The sequence below is a fragment of the Equus asinus genome, chromosome 5 (genome assembly GCF_041296235.1).
Source record: "Equus asinus isolate D_3611 breed Donkey chromosome 5, EquAss-T2T_v2, whole genome shotgun sequence".
NCBI classification, from domain to species: domain Eukaryota; kingdom Metazoa; phylum Chordata; class Mammalia; order Perissodactyla; family Equidae; genus Equus; species Equus asinus.
The window spans coordinates 4,593,334-4,620,706 of NC_091794.1; the positions used below are offsets into that span (position 1 = coordinate 4,593,334).

General features: G+C 44.6%; 2 protein-coding genes across 8 annotated transcripts in view; both read left to right on the forward strand.

The window, feature by feature from the left end:
* Positions 1-27,373, forward strand: part of COL8A1 (collagen type VIII alpha 1 chain) — a 494,271-nt gene that overhangs the window by 124,253 nt on the left and 342,645 nt on the right. For 4 of the 7 annotated variants that reach the window (XM_070508614.1, XM_070508615.1, XM_070508616.1 and 1 more), the window contains 2 exons: positions 7,436-7,739; positions 10,332-26,396. In XM_070508614.1, coding sequence (XP_070364715.1) covers positions 7,439-7,739; positions 10,332-12,241 — 2,211 coding nt within the window. In that variant the 5' untranslated portion in view covers positions 7,436-7,438 and the 3' untranslated portion in view covers positions 12,242-26,396. The remainder of the gene's footprint in view (positions 1-7,435; positions 7,740-10,331; positions 26,397-27,373) is intronic. The other 3 variants (XM_070508618.1, XM_070508620.1, XM_070508619.1) reach the window with 1 other exon arrangement.
* Positions 26,257-27,373, forward strand: part of CMSS1 (cms1 ribosomal small subunit homolog) — a 362,379-nt gene continuing 361,262 nt past the window's right edge. Inside the window, exon 1 of the mRNA XM_014853302.3 lies at positions 26,257-26,396. Coding sequence (XP_014708788.2) covers positions 26,333-26,396 — 64 coding nt within the window. The 5' untranslated portion in view covers positions 26,257-26,332. The remainder of the gene's footprint in view (positions 26,397-27,373) is intronic.

Below are 27,373 nucleotides of genomic sequence, written 5' to 3' on the forward strand. Positions count from 1 at the left end.
TAAAACCCAGGTACCAGCCCATCCAAGCACAGAGGCTTTTCTACAGTAAATGGCTTTTAAAGAGCATCATCTCAACAAATGATAACCATCCAGCTTATCACCAGCCCCACTCTCTCCTGCTGTGTTTTTCTCCACATCATCCAACACATCAAATACTTGTGTTTTCATTTTTTGTATCCCCATGAAAGCATAATTCTGAAAATATTAAAAACACAATTGTCATTCATAAGTGAACAGGTTATAAGTTTTCTTTAATAGGATGACAAAGCCAATTTGAAATGATATTAAAAACCTGGGTTTTTTATTATATAGAAACAAATGCTGAAATAATGCTAAGTTAGACACAAAACTGGTTAATATTCTAAAGGGCAATAAAACCATAACCAGAGTGGGGTTACTCAACATAGTTTACAGTTGTTAATATCTGTAATATAATCAATGTTGCAACAAAGTTACATATCCCTAGTTAGATGACCCTAAGCTGGGCTTATTTGCATGACAATAAAAGGTCACGTGACCATCCATCTTTTGCCTTAGCCAATTCTGGGATACATTTCTTAATTCCCCCTTCCCTGTCCCCAATAAAAGTAAGCTACATGTGCATTGCCATTTATGAATCAAAAAAGGTGGATAATAAAAATACTGGCAAAAGTTATACGACAAGACAACAGGTTGCCTTATGAATGTTTCCATCATTATTTATATTCAAAGAGGAAATATGAGGGCCTCCTGTCAGCAACTGTTGTGGGCAGGATTCTAAATGGGGAGTGGGGCTGAGTTAGATATTTTCTAAAGCCCCTATCAATACTGAGGGCGTTGGTTGTGAGGATCCATCAGTAAACATTGAGAAAGTCAAAAGAATATCACACATTTTCCTTGTCCTCAGGAAACTTACAATCCTGTTGAGGTCTAGTGGACAAAAACATAAGACTGATTAGAATCACACTGAACTTTGTGTTAAACGTTCAAGAGGTCAAGGAGAGTGACAATGGTTAAGAAGGAGGTTTACAGAGGAGGTAGGAATTGAGTTCTTTAGAGCAGTGGTGGGTGTTAGGGACTGAGTTGTGATCCCCAAATCTGTATGTTGGAGCCCTAGCCCCCAGGACCTCAGCCTGTGTCTGTGTTTGGAGACAGGGTCTTTAAAGAGGAACTTAAGTTAAAATGAGGTCAGTAGGGTGAGCCCTAAGCCAATATGATGGTGTCCTTATAAGAGAGGGCATTAGGACACAGACACACAGAAAGAAGACCATGTGAGGACACAGGGAGGAGATAGCCATCTACAGTCCAAGGAGAGAGGCCTCAGGAGAAATCCACCCTGCCAACACCGGGATCTCAGACTTCAGCCTCCAGAACTGTGAGCAAATAAACGTCTGTTATGTAAGCCACCTGGTCTGGGGTGCTTTGTTATGGCAGTCCTAGCAAACTCATATAGTAGGGTTGAAATCTGGAGAGCAGTAAAAAAGTAAATAAGAATCCCCCAGGAAAAAACACAATAAATAAAGAGGTCAAAATGAAGACACACATAGGTGAGGAATAAATCTTTGAAACAGGTTCACATTAGTGAAAGGGTACCCACAACTATCACTGTAATAAATGTGATTCTTTCTTTTTTTCAATGTCTGGTCTTAAGAGAGATAATAAACCCTTCAGCCTTCATTTCTCTGTCAAAGTTTACCTCCAAAGAGACGCCTTCCACACCGTTCTCCAGCCCTTTACCTGCTTTGTTTTCTTCACAGCACTTGAATCTGGAATTACAGTTTGTTACTTGCTGACTGCCTGTCTCCCCACACTGGAATCTGAGTTCCATGAGATCCAGGACCTTATCTCTGTAACTCACCACTCTCTCTCTTCACAACTGTTCTGTTGTGAACCAGAACGGTTTGCAACAATCAGCAGGTGATCCCTACACATCTCCATCCAGTGAATGAATCACCCTGAGAAGTGTAATCAGGAGAGAATTTTCTTTGAGAAGCACAGGAAAGCCAAGAAGACAATTCTGGTGAAGACTGGAGTAGGATTCTGCTTGACTTTCCCTTGATCCAGGTGTGGTCAAGCTGAGGCCTTGAGACATTACAAACCGTGTGCAAGGGTCAAGCAGGGGTGCAGAGGAGGCCTGCCCAGGAGCAGATGACATTGGTCGTCCAACCACACAACATGGACACACACGCACACACACACACACAGGTGCTGTGTTAGCCCCATGTGAAAGGGAAAGTTGGACTGAGGGCAAGGACCCAAGATTTAAATACTTAAACATTCTTTTGGACAGCAAACCAAAAATTTCATGAGGATGAATGTGCAAATAAAACGCTGAGGATGGTCTAAAATGATGTCTATCACATTATTCTGTTATATACATTCCAGGTCGCACGGGGAAACCAAATCTCTGCAGTCCTGCCCAAATATAGGGGACCATTTAGGGCTGTTCAAAATGATGAGGGCTGGTGACTCTGACACACAACGAATGAATGCCTCGGTTCAGCCATTCTTTTTTGCCATTTTTAACAAGTATATTTCAATGGCCATTATTATAATATTATTATATTCATGTTAGGTTTGTCATTATTGCCATTAACCTCACACTTACTTTGGCTGGTATCCTTCTTTAAATGTCTTTGACATTTCAGTTGGTTTCAATTTGTCTTTTTGGTCACACTCCATTAATAACTTAAATTTAAATAGTGTTTTTCAGCTTACAAAGAATTCCTGTTATCACTAGTGCCCTTAAACAGCTCTGTGGGAGAGGCAGAGATTATAATTTCGGTTTTATAGGTAAGGCAACTGAGGCTTACTGAAGATAAGGGACTTGCCCAAGGTCATAGAGATGGGGAATCACAGAGCTACGACTCAATCTCAGGTCTTCTGGCCTCTTCTACCATGCTTTTCCTGTACGACACGACACTTAGCGCTAAGCTGGCCTGGCTGGCAAAGATCCAGCGTCCACACACATTACGACGTTTATGTTCATGTGTATGCAAATGCACACACACACACACACACACACACACACACACACAAGTTATGAAATAGAAATCCAAGGAAACGTCAAATGGAACTCACAACATTTACTGTGTTCTGCATCCTCGGAGAAAAGGAAAAAGAGAGAAGAAAACCTCCTCCCACCGTTTCCTCTCAGCAGGAATTCTGAGGCTCCTTCTTCCTGCAGATGTTTGTGTAGTGTTACACAAACCCAGTGGGCTTCTGAGTGATTTGGGGAGAAGCACCACACCACTTTGACCACCAAAAATACCCTCAGGGACAAGAGGGAAGTTAGTAAGGATAAGTCAAGTGGTAGATTCTAACCAGGGCCCCTACATAAATATTCAAGTTAAAACTGAACAAAGTTTCCTTGAATAAATAGTCAGAGAAATGGCAGATGGCAGACCCAAGGAGGTGGTTTTCGGGAGAGAAAGGCCAAGCCTATGAGAGGAAATAATTACAGTGAAGCAGGAGCCCACGGGCCTTTGCTATTCTACTGGTCTTCTTCCAGGCACTTCGCCTCACTCCAGTTTTCCAGTGTTTCATTAGACTGTCCTGGTTTAAAGATTATTAAGTATAAACCAAGACATCCACTGAATTGATGGACAGCTGAAGGGCCAAGCATACTACCTTATTAAAGACATCACCACAAGTCGAGGGTTTCAGAATTAAACTCATTCACCCCCAAAGGTAGAATTAAGTCCCAGTGTATACATTACCAGGTATTACCATGGATTTCTGGTACGAATTAACACTTGCGGCTCTCTAGTGACTGCCTTAGATCTTGAATGTTAGAGGCAGATGGGACCGTAGAGAACAAGCGAGTCTTATTTTTAACAAATGAAGTTGAAGGGATCTGTTCAGATACATAAAACTAGGATGAGAAGGTCTGAAGTTCTGCTCTCTGAGTGAAAAAAGTTAAGAAAGACAAGTATGTGTAGTGTGCTGTAATTTGTCTTAAAGGGGCACAGATTATGCATGCACACTCATAGACTATCTCTGGAAAAATATGGGGCAAACGGGAAAAGTTGTTGTGTAGTGTGCTGTAATTTGTCTTAAAGGGGCACAGATTATGCATGCACACTCATAGACTATCTCTGGAAAAATATGGGGCAAACGGGAAAAGTTGTTGTGTAGTGTGCTGTAATTTGTCTTAAAGGGGCACAGATTATGCATGCACACTCATAGACTATCTCTGGAAAAATATGGGGGAAACGGGAAAAGTTGTTGTGTAGTGTGCTGTAATTTGTCTTAAAGGGGCACAGATTATGCATGCACACTCATAGACTATCTCTGGAAAAATATGGGGGAAACGGGAAAAGTTGTTGTGTAGTGTGCTGTAATTTGTCTTAAAGGGGCACAGATTATGCATGCACACTCATAGACTATCTCTGGAAAAATATGGGGGAAACGGGAAAAGTTGTTGTGTAGTGTGCTGTAATTTGTCTTAAAGGGGCACAGATTATACATGCACACTCATAGACTATCTCTGGAAAAATATGGGGGAAACGGGAAAAGTTGTTGTGTAGTGTGCTGTAATTTGTCTTAAAGGGGCACAGATTATGCATGCACACTCATAGACTATCTCTGGAAAAATATGGGGCAAACGGGAAAAGTTGTTGTGTAGTGTGCTGTAATTTGTCTTAAAGGGGCACAGATTATGCATGCACACTCATAGACTATCTCTGGAAAAATATGGGGCAAACGGGAAAAGTTGTTGTGTAGTGTGCTGTAATTTGTCTTAAAGGGGCACAGATTATGCATGCACACTCATAGACTATCTCTGGAAAAATATGGGGGAAACGGGAAAAGTTGTTGTGTAGTGTGCTGTAATTTGTCTTAAAGGGGCACAGATTATGCATGCACACTCATAGACTATCTCTGGAAAAATATGGGGGAAACGGGAAAAGTTGTTGTGTAGTGTGCTGTAATTTGTCTTAAAGGGGCACAGATTATGCATGCACACTCATAGACTATCTCTGGAAAAATATGGGGGAAACGGGAAAAGTTGTTGTGTAGTGTGCTGTAATTTGTCTTAAAGGGGCACAGATTATGCATGCACACTCATAGACTATCTCTGGAAAAATATGGGGGAAACGGGAAAAGTTGTTGTGTAGTGTGCTGTAATTTGTCTTAAAGGGGCACAGATTATGCATGCACACTCATAGACTATCTCTGGAAAAATATGGGGGAAACGGGAAAAGTTGTTGCTCAATGGGAAAGAATTTCAGATACTAAAGAACAGAAGTGGGAGGGAAATTTGCTTTTTTCTGGATATCCTTAACTACTAATAGTTTACCCATCTGTCACTCCTACTAACAGAGCATAAGCCCTGCGAGGGCAGAGCCCACTCACCACATTATGTTCGTCTTTGTAATAATCCCTGGGTGGGTCTGGCACTGTGTCTGACCAGCACTCAATAAATTACCACTGACTGCTCATAGCAGATTGTCTTTTGCCACCCAACATATATTTGACTATTATTGAGTATAAATCAGTATTAATTCTGTGGCTCTTTCCAAATCGTTTGTAACAATCATTCTTAGGACAGAAAATAACAGCTTTCTTCTCCCATTCTACCAGCACCTATATTATTTAGAGAATGCTTGAAATAAGTAGTTCTTGAGACTATTCTGATTTACAAAATGGAGAAAATTTTATAAATCATTTTGCTGACAGATGTTTCTTCATTTTTTTTCCCCTGAAGGGGAAAAAATGATCAGTTAGTATATTTAGAAAAATTGTAAAGCAGTGAATTTTGTGGTAGGGATTCTTCTTATTTTCTTAGGTGCTTTTTATTAGCCAATTCTTCTGTAGCCTGTGCACACTCTTGGTATTACTCTTGAATAGGATAAGTCAATGCATATTTCCTAATACCTGGAAAACTAGGATCCAGAATTTAGTACGGCAGAAGCAAAAACAAACTCTCAGGAGAATGGAAATTAATTTATAGATAGAAGTTTACTAAAAGTTTTCCAGAAGACACCTACATAAAAATTGTGAGAAATGTGCCTTCATCCCCCCGCCCCTCGCCCATCACCCATCTCCATCATCTCCCATCTCCATCTCGCCCTCTCAGGCGTTGTCAGCAGCACCGAGTAAGGAGCTGACTTTAGTGTTCCACACCTGCCCTCTAGCGGACACTTGCGAACACTGCACTTCCCTGGGCTGTCAGTCTTCAGCCCTGGGCGTTTTCAAACAGCTGTCTTCTCAAGCTGGTTTTTATAAACAGATAAGCCCCATTTATATTTATTCTCTTAAGGGCTGATTTGCAAAGGGTATTATCAAAGGGCTTAGAAACAGTTTATTCTTGTGATTAGTTAAACATCTCTATCTTATTTATACAACTGATTTGCTTTGTAAACTCCTTTCTTTCATAATAGTACAAAGATAAATGGACTCCAGGTCCAACTAGCCAAATTCTAAACGAATGACTCCATAGTATTCAAATACAAGAAAGAGATGGCATCCCTGTATGTGCATGATTATGACAGTGATTTTTTAAATGGCATTTGGGCACTGTCACATGAGGTACCTTCCTTCCAATTCAGATAACTTCAGTTCTTGTTGCTGTTTGCTCTTTAACCTTTACACTTGCTTGTGACCACACCAAACAGCCAAAGGGTATCCGGCAGATGAAAGATCTCTGCCCTTGGCATAAAGGTCAAACATTATTAACTATTTCCTTTTAGAATAGAATCCTGGCACTTAGTAACCAAGCCTGACGTGCTACCAAGTTTGCCTCCTTTTGGAGAATCTATTCCTCCTGTTAGGATTAAGTCTGGTGCAGATATGTGGCACCCAAAATAACAGCGGCTTGAAGAAGATAAACCTTTATTTCTCTCTTGCGTGAACAAATCCCATATTTAAGCATTAGTAGCATGCCTCCAAGTTCAACCAGGACTGAGGTTTCTTCTAGCTTGTTGCTCTGCTGTCCTCAGTGCACAGCTTTTGCTTCACGTCCAAGGTGTCTGGTCCGTTTCCAGGAAGTCCGTCCAATCCCAGCCAGCAGGAAGGAGCAAATGGAAGAACATGCCCACTCCCCTGGAGGATCTTTCTTGGAAGTTGCACCCATTATAACTACATCCACTTGGCCAGAATGTTGTTACACGGCTACACCTGGCTGAAATGTCTTCATTCTAGGCTGTTCTGTTCCAGCTGAAAATCAGGGGGTCCCAATACCATGAAGAAGGCAGAACAGACATTAGGGGACAGCTAGCAGTCTCTCCCATAGCTTGTAAACCCACCAAGTGCCTTTGTCCCACAGACCCTACTCCTTTTCTGGTTTTTGTTTTCTATTGAAGGTAACACCTTTTCATTGGTCTTCCACTCGTGAAGTTCTGATGATAAAGACTGTTTCCTTTTTTTTTTTTTTCTCCCCCTTCTTTCTGTGAATACACTTCTGTCACCTGGCCTGCAGGTTTTCACCATGTTGGTGCATTCCTTCCTTCCACAGGTGATGGCTGTGCCACCTGCCCCTCTGCCACTGCTGGGAGTGCTGCTCACCATCTCCCTGGGCTTCATCAGGCTCATTCAGGCTGGTGCCTACTATGGGATCAAGCCACTGCCACCTCAAATTCCTCCTCAGATCCCACCGCAGATTCCACAATACCAGCCCCTAGGCCAGCAAGTACCTCACATGCCTTTGGGCAAAGACGGCCTTAATGTGGGCAAAGAGTACCCACATCTACCCCAATATATGAAGGAAATTCAGCCGGCGCCCAGAATGGGCAAGGATGCAGCAGCCAAGAAGGGCAAAGGTAACATCTTCCTCCTGGGCGGTTCTGAACGGCAGCCTTCCCAGGTCTGAAACTGTGGGATCTACAATTTGTTCAATTGTAGAAACCTCTATTTTAGAATGTGTTACAGATGCTCACTAATGCCTACTGTGTTCTAAACTCTACCCTGAAAAGTTCAAGTCTTAAAGAAAGACAAAATTACCGTTTTACATTATGCTTTATTATTTAACAGCATCAAATGACAAAGCATATTTAATAACAAATAGTTTATTCCCTTATTCATTATCTATTTATTGAAACATCTGGCAACTATTTAATGAGCATCTGTTTTCGTGTCAGGCTCTGGGCCGGGGGCTGGGGGATAAAGCAGTGCAAATAAGTGACCAGTCAGTCTTATGAAACAGGAGAGTGATGTGGTAAGGAAGGACCTGCAGCACTAACAAAAATCGGAGAAGGTTTTGTGAGCCAGGTTAGACACATGCAGGTGTTTCTAAGACTGCTCTAACGAAGCCACTACACAGGCTGAGGACACGCAGAGCAGACTGAAGAGTACACGCTGCGCTAGCGATGGACCAGACAGGCTCTCCCACGATTTCTAGGCATATTCCCTAGTTATTCAACACTCGCAAAGTGCCTACCGCTCTGAGACACTTCCTGTCAGCTCAGCTGGTTTACCTGGCGCTCTAGGGAACCCAGCATTTGTAAGAAACGAACTGCTTCCGAGTCCCAGGGCACCTTGAGGAAGTGGAGGCCACTCCTGCTCCCAGCGGTTAACAGGAGGCCCCCACTTCTGGGAACTGGGGATATGGCTCTAAGAGGCCTAGATGCCTGGAGGCCAGAAATGAAAGCAACCCAGTCACTGAACCTCTCTGAACCTACATTTTTCCTAGTGAAGTGAGACTGTTGAGAGCATCAGTGACATCAGGGAAGTAAAAGAGCTAAGTAAACACTAAAACACCATGTGAGCGGAGCGTCGAGCTGCTGCAGCTGGTCAATCAGCAAACCCCGAGTAAGAACAGAGTGTGTTCCAGGGGCTGTGCTGGACCCAAGGCTTCCTGATGAGTAGGAGTGACCCCGCCCCAGACGCTCCCTCGATACAGCAGCTGCACGATTAACTGCTTAGAAGTAACGCGCCACAGGAGTCCTAGAGCAGCGTCTCCCAGCACAGGAGCAGCAGTCCCGATTTCCTTCTCTCGGGGCACTGCTGTTCCACGCAGGGGATTACCTCAGCCGTGTGTTTCCCCTGCTTTCTTGGATGGCCTGACTGGTGTGTGGCACTTCCTGTACTCATTCCGATGGGTACCAGAGTGCAACTGTGGGATCTGGAAAGAATATGAGTTCTGTGGTTCTATTTTGTTCCCTGACAGTAGTTCAGTGAAAAGATACAACAGTCAGGATTCAGTTGTGACTATTGGTTAAAATAAGACTTTGAGACTACAAATTTCATTTCTTCATGCCATCCATCACCCCCAGTAGCATGGGAGATCCAGAGTTGTGTTTCTCTGCAAGGCACAGCCTAATCATTATAATAACGTGTGCTTTGTATTTCGATAACAATTCGAGAAAGCATATGCCTTTCACACCTACTACCTGATCTTGCAGTGTGGGTGTACTGTTCTGGCAGTACACCTAGGCAGGCAGAGAGCTGAGGGCTACGTGCCCAATCACGATCTCATGTCAAGACCAGGGAGAGAAGCTGAGCTTTCTGCTCCTGATCCCAGCTCAATTTCTTATCCACACTGCTTGTCTCCTAAAATACCTTATTCACTTCTCCTGTTTAAAAACCAAATTTGCAAATGAGAAATAATGTATTAAAGAAATGCTATTTGAGGCTCAGTAAATCCTACAGTGCATTAAAGAAATTCAGCAAATCTATTTGACTCTAGAGGATAGACGTGGAAGCTGTTATTAACCAGATACAAAAGAAAATGCTTCTATTCTTCCCTGAGTACACAGGATAATGACTTTCATCATCCACATCATACTGTATTTTAGCACAGGAGGAAGTATTATTTTGCCCTAAATCATTATATTAAAAAATCAAGGACATGGAAAAATACAACACAACATTAAATAGGAGAAAAAAATAGAAAAAATAAAAATGGAGAATGATTCCAACACTGTTTAAAATACACACACACATATATATATACCTAGGACACGAGACGGAAATACACATAAATGGCAAGTGATTACCTCTCAGGAGGAGGCTTATAGGCTACTTTGATTTTTCTTTATTCTTCTTTAAATTTTCTAAATTCTCTATAGTGAACACACCATAATATCTCCAACTTTTGTACTTGCAAAAATGTTTCTTCATTACTTTTTAGCCTTTTTACTTAACCAACACTGATAAAAGCAGCTGCAGATACCCACTCTCAAACATCGTCTCAAATGTCTCACAGAAATGACCAGCTTGACTGTCCTCTGAGTGCTGGTAACTAACAGTCCTGGAGGACAAGCACGGAACTCCTAGTCTCCCTCAACACGCGACAGGCCAATGCGCCAGAACTAAATGACCACTGTCCTAACGTCCCTGAAGGGAAGGATAATCACTATTAATCTCTCCCTCTCTCTCTCCCCCTCCCTCTTTTTCTCTCTCCTCTTTCTCAGTAGAAATCCCAGTAGCCAGTTTACGAGGGGAGCAAGGTCCCCGTGGAGAGCCTGGCCCAAGAGGACCGCCTGGGCCCCCTGGGTTACCAGGTCATGGGATACCTGGAATCAAAGGAAAACCAGGGCCACAGGGATACCCAGGAGTTGGAAAACCAGGTATGCCTGGAATGCCAGGAAAGCCAGGAGCCATGGGAATGCCCGGGGCAAAAGGCGAAATTGGACCCAAAGGAGAGATCGGGCCTATGGGGATCCCAGGACCACAAGGACCTCCAGGGCCTCATGGACTTCCTGGCATTGGGAAGCCAGGTGGGCCAGGGTTACCAGGGCCACCAGGTGCAAAGGGTGAGCGAGGACCCAAAGGCCCACCAGGACCTCCAGGCCTTCAGGGTCCAAAAGGAGAGAAGGGCTTTGGGATGCCAGGTTTGCCAGGCCTGAAGGGCCCTCCAGGGATGCACGGTCCTCCTGGCCCTGTCGGACTTCCAGGAGTGGGCAAACCAGGAGTGACTGGCTTCCCTGGGCCCCAGGGGCCCCTGGGAAAGCCAGGTCCTCCAGGCGAACCTGGGCCACAAGGTCCTATTGGGGTCCCAGGGATTCAAGGACCTCCTGGGATACCTGGAATTGGAAAACCAGGCCAGGATGGGATCCCTGGCCAGCCAGGATTTCCAGGTGGCAAAGGGGAGCAAGGACTGCCAGGGCTGCCAGGACCCCCAGGCCTTCCAGGGATTGGGAAACCAGGCTTCCCAGGACCCAAAGGTGACAGGGGTGTAGGTGGTGTTCCTGGGGCTCTGGGCCCAAGAGGGGAGAAAGGACCAGTAGGTGCCCCTGGAGTGGGGGGTCCCCCAGGAGAGCCAGGCCTGCCTGGAATCCCTGGTCCTATGGGCCCTCCAGGTGCTATTGGTTTTCCTGGGCCCAAAGGAGAAGGTGGGGTTGTGGGGCCACAGGGACCACCAGGTCCCAAGGGTGAACCAGGGCTTCAGGGCTTCCCAGGAAAGCCAGGCTTCCTGGGTGAAGTGGGGCCCCCTGGCATAAGGGGTTTGCCAGGTCCCATAGGGCCCAAGGGGGAAGCTGGGCACAAAGGTTTGCCAGGGCTCCCTGGTGCTCCAGGGCTGCTTGGACCAAAGGGAGAACCAGGAATCCCAGGGGATCAGGGTCTACAGGGGCCCCCGGGCATCCCAGGGATTGCAGGCCCTAGTGGCCCCATTGGACCACCTGGAATTCCAGGCCCCAAAGGGGAACCAGGCCTCCCAGGGCCCCCTGGGTTCCCTGGAATAGGGAAGCCGGGGGTCGCAGGACTTCATGGCCCCCCAGGAAAGCCTGGTGCCCTTGGTCCTCAAGGCCAGCCTGGCCTTCCAGGGCCCCCTGGCCCTCCAGGGCCCCCAGGCGCCCCAGCTGGGATGCCCCCTACACCACCACCCCATGGAGAGTATCTGCCCGACATGGGGGTGGGGATTGATGGCGTGAAGCCCCCCCACGCCTATGGGGCTAAGAAGGGCAAGAACGGAGGGCCAGCCTACGAGATGCCCGCGTTTACCGCTGAGCTGACTGCACCTTTCCCCCCCGTGGGGGCCCCAGTGAAGTTTGACAAACTGCTCTATAACGGCAGACAGAACTACAACCCGCAGACGGGCATCTTCACCTGTGAGGTCCCTGGCGTCTACTACTTTGCATACCACGTTCACTGCAAGGGGGGCAACGTGTGGGTTGCCCTGTTCAAGAACAACGAGCCCGTGATGTACACGTATGATGAGTACAAAAAGGGCTTTCTGGACCAGGCGTCGGGGAGCGCGGTGCTGCTGCTCAGGCCCGGGGACCGCGTGTTCCTCCAGCTGCCCTCAGAACAGGCTGCAGGGCTGTACGCCGGGCAGTACGTCCACTCCTCCTTTTCAGGATATTTATTGTATCCCATGTAAAAAAGAAAAGAAAAAGAGAGATTTAATAGAGGAAAAGACAATGACGCACCAAAAAATCCAAATGAAAAACATAATTGCTTCAAAACATTTATATAGTTGGAAAGTTATATTTAAGTGAAAATTTGAACCATCATGTACAAATAAAAACTAAGATGCATGTTTAATGCTCCGCACAGCAGCTTGTAATTGAAAAGGATGGGATAGATTTATGTATCAAGTACTGACACCTGTTGTACCCACTGGAATCATATTAGCTGTTGTATGTTATATGCTTCCATGATAACCTGCTTATTCAGATCAGTCAAAATATTTCAGTAAGAGATCATAGCTAATGAAAGTCACTCACTCATATTGTTTACTTAAAATATTTATAAATATGGCTTAAAGAGATGTCAATGATAACAATTACATACCGTATTTACTTGCATAATTTCCTCTGTATTTATGCAGATATTTGTCTTGGAGGGGGGAGGGGAGTTCTCCAGTGTTACTGCCCCATGGGAGGGGCCGGGGGACCACGGTAGGCCTTCAGTATCAGAATGCTTCTCTCACCAGAGGCTGTGTCTTTAGCAACAGGAGTCCTATCAAGAATCATGTATCTCGTGTCTCCAGAAGAACGAGTGAACCAATCAGCACTGTGCATTTACCCAGTGCCTTCTCTGTGTGAGCACTGGGTAAGACATTTCTGTGGGGCATAGAGAGGGAGGGCCTCACGAGGAGCTCACAAGCCCACTGGGAGACATGAGCAGTAATTAACTCATTTATTCCTCAAGGGTTCTTTTTGTTTTTTATTTCTTTGATTTTTTTTTCTTTCTTCTTCCCTCCATGTAATTTCCACTATGGCCTAACTGATATGAACACCTGGAAGTAACAAGAAAAAAAATAATCCTCTCGCCCAGTAATGTTCCAGTTTTGTGGGATGCTCATTATCAACAGCAGTACTGTGTTCACACACATACAAAAACCCCCTCCTGTGCCGACACACACAAATGGCTACAATGAGGTTTCATCCATGAAGGGGATAGCCATTTTTTTTTAGTGCTGTTGAGTTTCGAGGAAATTTCCCTGGGTAGTATATATGCAAACTGGTGTGTCGTCTGGGGTTCCAAAGTCAATTTCCAAAATCCAAGCCATCCTTTACTAGTGGGCGGGGGGGCCATCAAGGGATTCAGAATTACATAGGAAAATAAATTCTTTTGAAAAAATAATTTCTGAAGTTTTAAATTTAAAAATGGACGTACTACTTCCTGGTGTAGGTACTAAAATTGTAGGAAAAGGACTGTTTCTTTAGAAGCAAACTGTGGAAGAGCTATCTGGAATGTCAAAGGGCAGTGATAGCCCATGATTTTTATGTCACCACTTACTCAGCACAAGTCAAGAGTCAACGCAAGTTTAAAAGGAAGAATAAGTATTTTCCAGGTTTTCATGTAGGTACCTATTAACTGCTTCGGGCATTCAAATCTGGTCTCAAAACACAGACAAAGCATTTCAAGTTGGCTGTGAGTCTGCGGCTGACACTATATGCCACTGGAGGAAATAACGTGGGGTTATGGTGGTGGAACCTTGTATACTTTCCTCAAAATTAAGAGTGAGGAATTGAGGGGATAGGTACAGATGGGAAAATACACAAATAAATACGGTATAAACCTACATGGAAATGTGTCTATGTCAAATCTGAATCATTTTAACCATCAAGAAAATTCTCTTCAACCTAATATCTGTCTTCTCCCTTATATGATATAACAGCACCATTTCTTCTCAATTTCTTAAATAGAGAAATGAGTTCATTACCACAGGGTTTCGTGCTCACTGGTAATTATATAATGGACTTTTCCCATCAAAAAGATGTCCCATCCAACTTCACTTCCAATGCAGGCGACATTTACATGGCCAAATATCCTTTGGATTGGTCTTGAGGATGCTGGTTTTGGGCTGATGACTATGGGGGCAACACGGATCCACTGGACTCCTGCTGCTGAACAGCTGCACTGAACTGGCTTGGAAGCAAGTCAGATCAGCTGATTTGTAAAACTGTATTTATCTGTACATGTATGGGCTTTTTATTTCCATCAAGTAAGAGAGAAAGTACCTCTTTAGTTAAAACCAAATTTCACTTTTCAAAATACCTTCCAACTTATTTATTGGTTTTGCTCAATTGCCTAAATCTATGTGTGTGTGCATGTGTGCATGTGTGTATGTGTGATCAGGCATATGCTTCTAACGTTTAGGTAGGGGAGGAGCAAAATCTATGCCAGATACTGTGTATTCTACAATGGTGCTAATCTCAGAGCTAAATGAATTAATGACTCCATTTAATTTAAAGAAGAGTTTAAGCAATTGTGTCTATGTCTGTGTCTCCCTTTCGAGGGCTGCACATCGTGTGAACAGGTCAGGGTAAAAGCAGATGAAACCGCCACGTCTTCTGAAGTCTAGGGACAGTGCCATCATCCCTATTTAACTCAAAACTAACTAGAACTTTTCCATGTGAAATGGACCAAACTGGCATTATTGTTATTTAAATACAGAGTTTTACTGCAGTATGACATCCCATAGGGGAAAAGAATGTCTGTAGTGGGTGACTGTTCTCAAATATTTTACAGACTATCATGAACGGTGAACAGACTGGTAACTTTTTTGAGTTTCCATGATAGATTTGAGACTTGTCTATAGCAAATCATTTTTGTATTTAAATTTTTGTACTGATTTGAAAAAAGTCATTAAATATCTTTAAAAATATGTTTCTCATCTTGTTCATATCACTCAGCTGACACTGTTTGAACCTCATAACTTTTTTATCCCCCAATGTGTTAATTAGCTGTGGAGACAGAGAGCTAACATACTCATAGCTTAACCAGGACGATATTTCTCTTTGACACAAGCAGTCTGGGCTCATGTGGTGGCTCCAGTCAGGGTCCCAGGTTTCTTCTATCTTGGTCCTCTTTCACCCTGAAGGTGTTGCCCTCCTCTCGAAGGTCCAGGATAGTAAACCATCACAGCCACGTTCCAGCCAGGGGGAAGGTGAAAAAACCAGGAAGGGGGCAGCACGCTCCCTTCTTAAAGGACTCAACCCAGCAGTTGCTTAGGTCACTCCCTCCCACATCCCGCTCTCCGAACTTAGTCACACTGCCACAATGAGCTGGAAGGGAGAGTGAGCAACGGAATGTTTATTCAGGGTAATCACACGTCCAGCTGGAAATAAGGGGCTCTATTAATATGGAAGAAGGAAGAACAGCTATTTGGGGTCAATTAGCTGCTGCATCCATCATAGGGGAAAACTGCCTCAGATCTCTTTCCTCTCATAGGATACCAATCCTCAGATACTCTACTCTGTTTCACTGTGTCACATTAGAGCCAAGTATTTTGAGGGGAGATGGTGAGTGGAGCTATAGAGCAGAAGAAGACCTGTTCAAGAACCCAAGAGTCTTACAGAACATCCCCGATAAGGAAAGCACTCTTTTGTGATGACTTATCAAGCTCAGAATGATCACGACTTACCATGTCTAGAGTATTATAAAGAGATTATTCAAATCATTCCACAAGCAAGGATGTAGCACCAGTCTGTGGCTGGTTAATTCACTTGTTTAAAGCATCAACCTGGAAGGTCAAGACCACAGCTTCCATTCTCATATAGCCCAATTTGTTCTATTTCATTCCATGGCCAAAGACTTCCATAACATGGACCAGCCATCTTGTGTGCACACAGTGTTGGTCACAGAAGTAACTGGAAGGACAGATACAGGAGATAGAGGCAGGGAGGAATAAATAGGTGGAGTCCAGTATGCTGGACAAGCTGGGAAACCCCATCTTTACATGGGTCTATAGTATCTCTTCACATTAAAACAAAACACAAAGTAGCCCATCCTTTGCGCCTGATATTACCAGGCAATGTGAGGGATACAAAAGCAACAGAAAACATGACCCTTCTCCTTAAAAAAGTATCTTCTGTTTGGAGGATATCAAGATGTTTGTTAAACAGGAAATGGATTTCCAGGTGATACACAAATCAGTGTAGGGGGGCGTGATGCCGACTGGATGCACACGTGCTAGACAGAGAGACCACTCCACGCTGCTCCCTTCCTGGGAATGCTTTCTCTGACTCATCTGCTGGAGAATTCCTCCTCACCCCTCAGGACACAGCACAAGCATCACCTCAGCTTTCCTACTGCTCAGATTTAGTCACTTTCTCCCCCATGTCGCCACCCTGCCTTGGACAGTCTTTTGTCCCTTTGCTTTCCCTGCTCTGCAACTGAACTGTTTGTCTCCCCAATTAGAGACAGTGTGAGCTTCTTGAGGGCAGGCACCTCGTCGCTTCGTCTTTGCATCCACAGCCCATCAAGAGTGCAGGTCCAGTAGCAGGTGGGAGGAAAGAATGAATCTCTCGGAGCTGCTGTGGGAGGCAGTGCTAAACTCAGTGTGAGGTGTGACTGAACCCAGCTGTGAGATTCCAAGACTACGCAGAGGATTATACGTTCCAAGATGCTTTAGAAGTCTACTGTGGGATGAATCCTAATCTCAGATAGTTTTTTATAGAGAAGATGACTTTTAAAGAAATCATCTTTAATTTGATAGAATTTGGATGGATGTAGCATAGGGCATCCCAATAGGAACAGCCTGTCTTCCTCTAATAGACAGGAGGAAACTGGTATTTTGTGTGCATGTGTGTGTGTCTCTCTGGGAAGGGGGAGGAGGCTGAGATAGGGGAAAGGGGGATCAGAGGATTTACCCCAGGACTAGTAAGGAAACTGACAATGACCAGAGGAGCATCAAGTGATACAGGGCCTTACATATAGGGAAGAGACATTTATATTTTTTCTAATATGCAATAAGAAGACATTGTAAGTCCTTAGGTGGGAAAATGGTATGAAAATAAGTATTTTAGAAAAATTACTTTAATTCTATGGAGAAGATATAAGTAGTCAACCAGTGAGGAGATGTGAACAGCTTCAGTCCAGGAATGGGACGATGGGTTGATGGTGACAAGTCCTAACCAAGTCTCAAGAGTGGTCCTGCTATTCTGAAATTCTATCATTCTCATTGACACTAGGGCATCTCCTACTGTCATCTCTGGCCTGTACAGGACAGTCACCACTGAGCCTCTCAACTAAGTCAGTACCCACACACTACTGCAATCTCACAGCTTTAGCGAAAGGATTGTCCTCTGGGCCTCCTAGGGCACACAGTCAGCTGGCAGGCTCTCTGGTCTCACATAATAAATCCTCCTAAAGCACACTGCTCTGAGCCTCCCCACACTCTCCTAATAACTGGCAAGGCAGTTCACCCTGAGGGTCTGCTTTCTGGGGTATTTCCAATGCCAACTGTTGTAATCTGGGTTGCTTCCAAAGCAAACCCTGAGACAAGGGTGCTGGTAGATTATTTGGGAGATGATCTCAGGAAGCACAAGTGAGTGAGGAAAGAAAACAGGAAATACAGAAAAGGCAATAAAGTGTCCATCTTGGGCCCTTTAAGAAATTGTGAAACACATCTCGGAACTGTCCCACCCAAGGACAGAGAACCTGGAGCAACTATCTACTATGGCCTGTCCCCCTGTGATTGAGGGTTGCCCTTGGGAGCATTAACTTCTTTGAATCTTGGGCTGAGCAAGCTCCCATGGTGCCAGAGAAGCAGAGAGTAGGGGTGTTCAGGGAGGGACACTGTCAGCACAATGGAAATGGTCTACACAGCTGCAAGCTCAGACATGCCCAAAGGAAAAAGGAGCAGGCATCAACAGTACTGCTTCAAAGTCCTAGTGAAAGAAGATGGCAGTCTGAATAAAAGGAAGGGAGGGTTTTAAAAGCATGTATCTATGTCTCTGCACCTGGTTCCTGGCACAGAGCTCTTACAACCCTTGGAAATTCCTAAGTAATAAGGGCACTAAGAGCATCTTTTGTTATACTATTTGGTCCCTGACCTAGTACCCAATACAGAGCTCCTAAACCCCCTGAAATTTCCAGGATGCTAGGAGAGTCTTATTCTAATGAGACGATACTTGGTGGGCTCCTGGATGGAGCCTGGCCACCAGAAAGACCAAGCCGTGATTAGAAGCTTGCAACTTACACCATCCTCCAGGAAGGGGAAAGGGGCTGGAAACTGAGTCAGTGATGAGTTATGTCTATGTGATGAAGCCTCCATAAAAATCCCAAAGAATGGCATTTAGAGAGTTTCCAGGTTGGTGACCACATCCACAGGCTGGTAAGGTGGTGCACCCCAACTCCATGGAGACAGAAGCTCACTGCTTGGGATCCTTCTAGACATTGCCCTGTGTATCTCTTTATCTTGCTCTTCATCTGTATCTTTTATATAATAAACCAGTAAATATTAAGTGTTTCCCTGAGTTCTGTGAGCTGTTCTAGCAAATAATCAAAACCAAGGAGGGGACATGAGAACCTCCAATTTACAGCCAGGAGGTTAGAAGCACAGGTGATAACCTGGGACTTGTGACTGGCGTCTGAGGTACAGGGTGGGCAGTATTGTGGAACTGAGCCCTTAACCTGTGGGGTCTGCGCTAACTCTGGTTAGAACTGAATCGAATTGAAGGACATCCAGCTGGTGTAGTATCCCAGAGAATTGCTTGATTAGTGGAAAACCCACGCAACTCATGTTAGAAGTATTGTGAGTGTGGTATTAGTGTGAAAGTGAAGGAGAAACACAGGAGTGTTCTTCCCAGAATATAAGTACAGCCATGCGCCGCATAACAAGGTTTCAGTCAACGATGGATCACAAATACAATGGTGGTCCCGTAAGATTAGTACCATAGAGCCTAGGTGTGTAGTGGGGTATACCATCTAGGTTTGTGTAAGTACACTCTGTGATGTTCACACAACAACAAAATCACTTAACGACACATTTCTCAGAACATATCCCCATCGTTAAGCAACACATAACTGTATGTATATATATATGTGTGTATATATATACACACATATATCCCTTGTGGACTCAGCATAGCAAATTAGTCATAAATAAGGAGGCAATCTAAAAAAAATGTGAGGAAATCACCCCAAACATAAACACAAAAAGATCAAGGGATGGAAAATATGAAAGGCTAATTAAGATACCATGATATTGGAATAAAGATTGATACTGACCAGTGGAGCAGAAGAGAGGGTCCTAAAATTGCCCCATAAACACATGGACACTTGGTTTATGACAGAGCTGTCACTACAAATCACTGGAGAAGAACGACTGATTAAATGAATGGTGCTAGAACTACTGGTTATCCGTGAGAAAAAGTGAAATTGGATCCAACCCCAACAACATACACATAAGTCAAATCCAGATGGACTCATGTTATAGAATAAATACCCGGAGATCACTTGATTTCATGCAGATGTGAAAGATGGTGTGGGGGCGGAGGGGAGGCAGTGGTTCTTTATTATGGACAAAAATCACTCTATTCACTTGGTAAATCAAGAAAAATACACTTGCAGAAATATTTCATGGCAACCCACCCTATTCATTTCACCTGTCATTCCTGCCTTTAAAACGTCATCCAATCCCAAAGATCTATCACTTCCCAAATTGGCAGTGCATCATATCTCCTGAAAATTCTTAAAAGAAAACTGAATTCTCAGGCCCATCTAAGACGTACTCAATCAGAATCCCTGGGAAGTACTACCTGTGAATTTGTATTTTTAACAAATCTTTCCAGGAAATTCCACCACACAGCCAGAATTGGGAACCACTGTCCTAGATCATTATTAGGTCTCAGAATTGGTTGAGAAAACAGAAGCTGCACAACAGCAATGCCTTCATCTTCCTGCAATCAAATCCCCTTACAATGAAGTGACCCTGCTCCAACCAGATGGCATCTCCTCCTTGGCTCTGGATCTCAGCTGTTTCCCTCCGGAAGAACTGACTCCTGTAATCATCCATTCTCTTCCTTGACTAGGAGCAGCACCTCATTGTTTGGGGATCACTCTTCTTCCTTGCTTCCATGACATCACAATGGCCTGGCTCTGCTCTGCCCTGTCTGGTCATTCTCTCCGGGGCTCTTTGGTCTCCCCTCCTCCATCTCAAGTGTTCTCTTTCTGATTTACAGAGAGCCACCTTCTTGCTATGTCTTCACATGGTAGAAGGAGAGTAGCTAACTCTCTGCTGTCTTCTTATAAGGGCACTAATCCCCTTCATAGGGACTCCACCCTCATGACCTAACTCCCTCCTAAAGGCCCCATCTCCAAATACCATCACATTGGGATTAGGGTTTCAACATAGGACTTTCGGAGAGATACATTCAGTCCATTGCACCCTTTTCTCAACACTGTCTCCCTGAGTGATCTTGTGCAGTCTCATTTCTCTTCACTTCCATGTCTATCATCATGTTCCAAGCCATGCTATCTCACTTGGGGAACGGCAACAACAGCCTTCCACCTGGTCTTCCTGCTTCAACTGTTCCTGCGCTGCAGGCAGCTGTGCAAACGTAAGCAGGTCTCCTGGCCTAAAAGTCCCCCACAGTCTCCCATCTGAAATCCTTACCGTGGCCGAGAAGCCCCTCCAGCTCTGGCCCCTGCCTCCCTTTCCATCTTCCCCTCTTGCCATGCTTCTCCACTAACCCTCCCACCCAGGTCACAACTGCTGCTTATTTCCTTTATAGAACTTTTATCATTCGAAATCAGCTATTTATTTACTTGTTTGTTGTCTGTTTCCACCTCGTCTAAGACTAAACATCATTTCACCCCCAAAACTGTTCCCTCGTTCTTATTTTGCTAATTCCGTCAAAGATGATATGTTTTCACTTTTTAAGACTTAAGGTTTCTTTGACCTCTTTTTTCGTCACCATTTTATTTCCAAACCATTACCACAAAGTGATGGTAATGTTCCTCACTTCAGTTCCTCCTTTTCTGTCTATACTGTTTTTTCCCTAGTCCACTGCTTATGGATCACAGACCACTTTGGATCACAGACTACTCTGGGTCACAGGCCACTTTGAGAGTGTTTGAAAGCCGTGGGCAGATGGGAAACCACCAACGAGATGGGTGACTCAAGCAAGTTACTTAATTCTCCGTGCCTCAGTCTCATCATTTATAAAACAGAGAGAATAACAGTGCAAACCTGGAGCAGATGCTTGTTGTGCCCTCAGCCCACTCTGAAATCAGTCTGGCCATCGAGGCAAGTTCTGGGCAGCGGCTAGCATCCCACCGCAAGCATGCTCAGGCATGTCACTCTGCTCTTCTGCTGCAGGGCTTGCTCCAATGGCAGCACAGCCTGAGAGTAGCTAGAAATTCAAATCCCCAGGGACAGTCTCAACCAAGGGTGGATGGCAGTCTGTGGATAAATGCCCAGCCTCCTCCTTCCTGAGGATAATTCTGAGGCACAGTCTACATTATTTCTCAGAGGGCCCCCAATAGAATAAAGAGCCAATTATTGCCCATACCAATAACCAGTTTAATATTCATCCTTCCTTCCTTGAATCACTTTCCCTGCCTTTATTTCTGACCCCCGGGCTCACCTCCCAAATAAACTACTTGCACCCATGCTCTGTTTTTATGGGAACCCAAACTAAGGCAGTGACTGTATCAGTTGGGATCCTGGCCAGGAAAAAAAAAAAAGATCCCTTTAAGTTGAATAACTGATAAGAATTTAGTGAAGGGAGTGTTTATGAAGATGAGAGAGGGTTAGGGAAACAAGGATAGTTAGTAACAGCAGGAGCCAACATCGTTACCATCTCTAAGTTCAGGGGCTGTCGCCTCAGTAGAGGGATGAGGGCCAGGACCAGGAGAGGCAAGCAGGCACCTCCATCCAGCACAGCATTTACGGAGGGAGCACTCTCAGGTTCGGTTCAAGCGACTGCCAGCCCAAGAGTGAGTGCCTCCTTAAGCTGCGCACCCTAGGCCTCTCCTTGCAGCACCCTAGTCCCAGCCTTGAAAAGATGACGTGTAGGGTGTCATTTTTCTCTCATCCTTTGATTTCTTACTGATGCCTCCAATTTCATGAATCCAAATCTGAAACTAGAGCTCAGGGGAGATTCACATCAGCCTTCTAGGTCACAGAAAGGGAGAGAGTGGTAAATGGAAAAAGTCCAATCCAGCACAATACCTCATGGAGTTATGATGATGAGATGAATTATGATATAAAGTGCTTAGAGAGGTGCCTGGAACGTGCTATTGCTGTTATTATTATTATTGTCCATATGATGCAAAAATTTGAACATCATCAGGGGTTCATGGGCTCCCTGAAGCACATTTACGGACTGGGTTCATGGACGAAGACACCCTGTTCCGATCAAGCTCCTTTCACTGTATGTTGAGCCTTCACAAAACAGCCTTCAGACTTTTTTCCCTCATTCTAATCCAGTCCTTCCCAACCATTTTACACCACGGCACCATGGAACATGGCACTATTTGTACAACCCCGGAGTGAAGAGATGAGGCTCCCCTCACCCTGAAGCAACTAGCCCAGGAGCTCTGCCTGCCCCAAAGACTGCGGGGGTCAGTATCTTAACATAGCCATGCCAGGTGGAAAGTTCCGCTCAAATCTGTTATCGACCCTGCAGAGTGACACCAATTTAACTCTCCTAAAACAATACTTCCATCACATCCTTTGTATCTAATGAACAACAATACCCAGAATTCTTGGTCTAATATATTCAGGATTAAGGCGTGGAGTTGGAACAGACCTAAGAGAGTCCTCTACTTTATTGTTTTCATTTTACAGATGAGCAAAGTGAAATCCAACAGGTTAAATGACTTTTCCAAAACAATGCCAATGTCAACTGACAATCAAAACATGTCAATGGACATGCACTGACAACGTCAAGTTCAAGTACCACCTCCTTTATGAAAGCTTCTCAGTTCACTCCACTGTGAAGAGAATGCGTCCTCCTCTAAAGCCTCACACTACTTATTCAGATACTGTTGAGAAAGGGAGGGCAGATAAAGATCTGTCTCAACCTGAGCTTCTCCGTGTTAGACGAAGTGATCAAATACTGAGGCGCGGGACCTTACAACCGACAGGTTTATAAATTAGGACACCAATTCACTGATAAACAGAACAGTTAAATGGATGTACAGCTTAGGTTGGCTATATAATCTGGGGTCAGCAAAGTTGTTTCTGTAAAGGACCAGATAGTAAACAGGGCCACATACAGACTCCGTTGCACATTTTTCTTGTCTTTTTGTTGTTGGTTTATTTTGGTTTTTTTACAATGCTTTGAAAATGTAAAAACCATCTTTAGCTCACTGGAACAAAACAGGCCATGGGTTGTATTTGGCTGGGACCTTTAGTCTGCTGACCTCTGATATCTGTTGCCAGAAAGAAGGCTGACTTGGGAAACAAACAATTATCAGAAGGCTGCTTGGTGAGTAAAACAATCAGAGTAAACGAGTTCAAATTTAGTCACGCAGCCAATACATTCTGAGTGTCTACGCTGTGCCAGGTTCTGTCCTTGGTCCTGGGGCCACAGTGATGAATAAGAGAGAAGCAATTCCAATCCCCAAGGAAGTGATGAGGGAGTGGGTATGTGATGAGAGATGACTGAAGCATTTTAAACAGGAGGGTGACATAATGATTCTGACAGCTGTGTGGAAGCAAGACTGAAGTGGGACAAGAGATGAAGCAGGGAGCCTGATTAGAAAGCTATTACAGTGGCCCAGGAGAGAGACGACTGTCTCAGACCAAGGGTATACTGGTGGGAGTGATGAGAAGGATGTTAAATGGTTACATTTAGGATATATTTCAGAGACAGACCCCATAGACTTACCAATGAATCAGATGAGAATGCAACCAGGGGGATGGTGCTGCCACTTACTGAAGTGGAGGAGGTTAGGAGAAGGTGTAAGGGGTGGGGACCCAGTGCACGAGAGCAAAACTGATCCCAGGCTAAAATCGGGGACAGAGGGGAAATGAACTTTCATGGGAAAGGTAGTAGGACTGTTAGGCAGCTTTGAGTGTCATCTGAGATGTAGGGTCATTAATTGGAATTCGTAGTGAGTTCTTAACAAACAGCACCTAATTTAACTCTATGAAAAATGCCTTTTTTGTCCAAGTGGATCTTTTCCCTAACCTTTAAATTATATAAATATTACTTGATAGCACAAAAATATATGTAACATATTTGTAAGTTATAAAGCATGATAATTAATGCACCTCTGTGAACTCGCCACTCTCCCCAAATAGGATCTTTGCCAATAACTTACAGTTACCTTTGTTCTCCTTCCTAATCTCATCTCCCTGTCTACTCCCCTCCCCCACCAACTCACATCCTGAATTTTGTGCTTACCATTCTCCTCGCTTAAAATCGTATATGTATGTTTTGGCCTAAACAATTTCTGGTTTTCCCTGTATTTGAACTTTATAAAACAGCATCTGGGATTTGGCTTTTTTAAACTTGGCATTATGTTTCCAAAATATATCAATGTTATTACGTGTGTTCACTCATTTACTCTGCTTAATTGTGTGACTACACTATAATTTAGTTATCCATTTTCCTATAGAAACACATTTGCGTTGTTTCCACTTTTTTGCTATTATTAACAGTGCTGCTTGGAATTTTATTTTATAGTTTCCTGGTACACATATACAAGAGTTTACCAAGTGTATATATTTAGGAGTGGAAATCGCTGGATCATAAGGTGTATATGTTCATCTTTACAAAACTGTGCCAAATTGCTTTTCTAAGTGGTTATGCCAATTTACGCTCATGCCAGTATTGTTTAAGAACTCTCATTGATATGCATACTCTCCAGAATTTGGTAACGCCAGGCTTTTTAATTTCATCAGTTTACTGAATGAAAAACAGTATGTCACTGTGGTCTTTTTGTATTTCCCAGATTCATCATGAGACAGAGCATCTGTTCACATGTAAATCGGTCACGGTACTTCCTCTTCCATACTGGCTTTTATCTAACTTTCCTTTTCAGTAATCTATCAACCATTAAAATCTTCTGCCATCTACACTTCCTCATGAAAGACACATTACTTTTGATGATTACAGATTATTTTACATTTGCTACATTTATACCTAATATCTTCCCTTTTAGGGCATGTAAGGCAGACCGACAAAGTCTAATCGATAATTCATTCATAAGTCACCTAGTCGCTAGGTGGTTTTTGGGTAATTTTTCACATATGGCTAATCCTAACCTCATCAGTTTAAGATTCTCTGTCCTTGTCATTTCTGAGGATGTATCCTATCATGACTTTAGACCTTTATTCTTACAAGTTCTATCTCCGTTACTCTAGTTGGTGACATCTGGAAGGCGGGATCACATCCTACCCATCTTTAAACAACTATTCCAAACACAGTGGCAAACACATTGCGCACATTAAATACATATCTGTACGATTTTTACCTCTGTGTACGAAGACCGTCCTGAAAAATATCGTCCACGCCGACTTGACAGCTGGCCCCAGCACTCGGCGCCCTGCTGGTTTTCCTCGCCACTTCACGTTGGAGGTGAGACGAGAAGTGCTGTAGGTCTCTTACCTATCGTTAGGCAGCACTGGGCTCCCTTCTTCTTCTCTCGTTTCACAAAACGCGGGGAAAACACAACCGAAAAGGGTGTGGGGGAGTCGACTCTCAACTCTCCCCACCACTTGGGTCTTTCCGTGGGCGGGCCCGTCCGGACCACTCGACATTTTCTTTACTCATATCGTATAAAAAGAGCAGTACCCACATACACGGCCATGAATTCTTGTGCAAGTCTTCCCAGAGCAAATTCTATCAGCACACGGACACCTAAACTGAGACAGAAACGAAAACACATGCACGTGCTAGCGTCTTCTCCCGCCGCTCCTGGTCTTTGAAACGGAACAGAGAAAAGTTGTCTCACCATTCTGTTTCGCACTTTCGGCAATACCTTTTCAGGAAAAAAAAAAAAAAACTAAAGAAGAAGTTTTAAAAGAAGTTATTTTAAAAGATGATAATATTTTTTTATGCGTCTTCTTGTCATTTTGTTTTTGTGAGGATTTGTTTGAGTCTTTAGACTGATTCTGCCCATCATCACCCGTGTGGAAACTGCGGCCCGTTGGGCGCCGCCGCCGGGCAGGCGGGGCGGAGGTGTGACGTCATCGCCGCGGGGCGGGGACGACGGGGTCTGAGGGGAGGCTCCGCGTGCGCCAGCGCCTGTACCCCCAGCCGGCGAATTCCGCGTGGAGATGGCAGACGACCTCGGAGACGAGTGGTGGGAGAACCAGGCGGCGGGAGAGGCCAGCAGCCCAGGTACCGCCCCCAGCCCGCGCTGCCGCGGGGTCTCCTCCCCGAGTCCCCGCGCGCCCCGGCGGGCCCCTCAGTCGCGGCAGCCGCCCCGCATGGTGCACACGGCCGGGGCCGCCTCCCCGAGCAGGTGTGCGGGAGACTCACCAGCGTGGGACACAGCCGGGCGTGACGTTAACCCGGGCCGCCCGAAGGCCCTTCTCCGAGCGCCGTTTTACTTCTCCTCCTTTCATGATGGATAGGACAGTTTTCGTGAAGTCCTTTTCTTCGTCTGTGGCATAGGGGTACCGATGCCAGTTTGATGCGATTGTTGTGAGGACTGAATGAAGATAGTACAGGTGATGCGCTCTAGCGCAGTGCGTGGCGCGCAGTGTGCGCGGCACATAGAAGCCATCGTTTCTCTGGCTGTCGTCAGCATCACCAGCAGCATCGTGTAATTTGGACTTCTAGAGCCTGAGGGAGGCTTAGATAGAAATCATCCGCTTGAACTCAGCCATTTTACAGGCAGGAACATGAGACTCGAAGATGTCGAGGAAATTGTCCAGGTCACATAGCCGGTTGGTGCCAGAAACAAGACTAGCAGTCAGTTAATGCAATTCAAACTGGGTTTGTTTGGCTATATACCCACTGCCAGTGCGGTGGACGTTTGATCCTTGAGTGCGCAGCGGTAACTAACTCTTCACCACAGGCTCCCGTGAACTTTTCAAGTCCCCTAAGGCTTACTGTGCAATTATGTTTTTTATTACTCTGCAAAGTTTGCCTCTCCTTTACTAGATTCCAAAATTTTTTAGGAGAAAACCGAAGTCTGATTCATATCTGTGTAGTCCACAGGACCCTGCACGTGACTGACACTTGATACATATTTGCTGCAAATATTAATCTTGAAATATGAGTTGTGAAATAGCCATTAAAAACAACAAAATTCTCCTACAGCGTTGTTTCCAGGAGGGCGGCCTTCAGGTACAAACTGAGCAGATGTCATT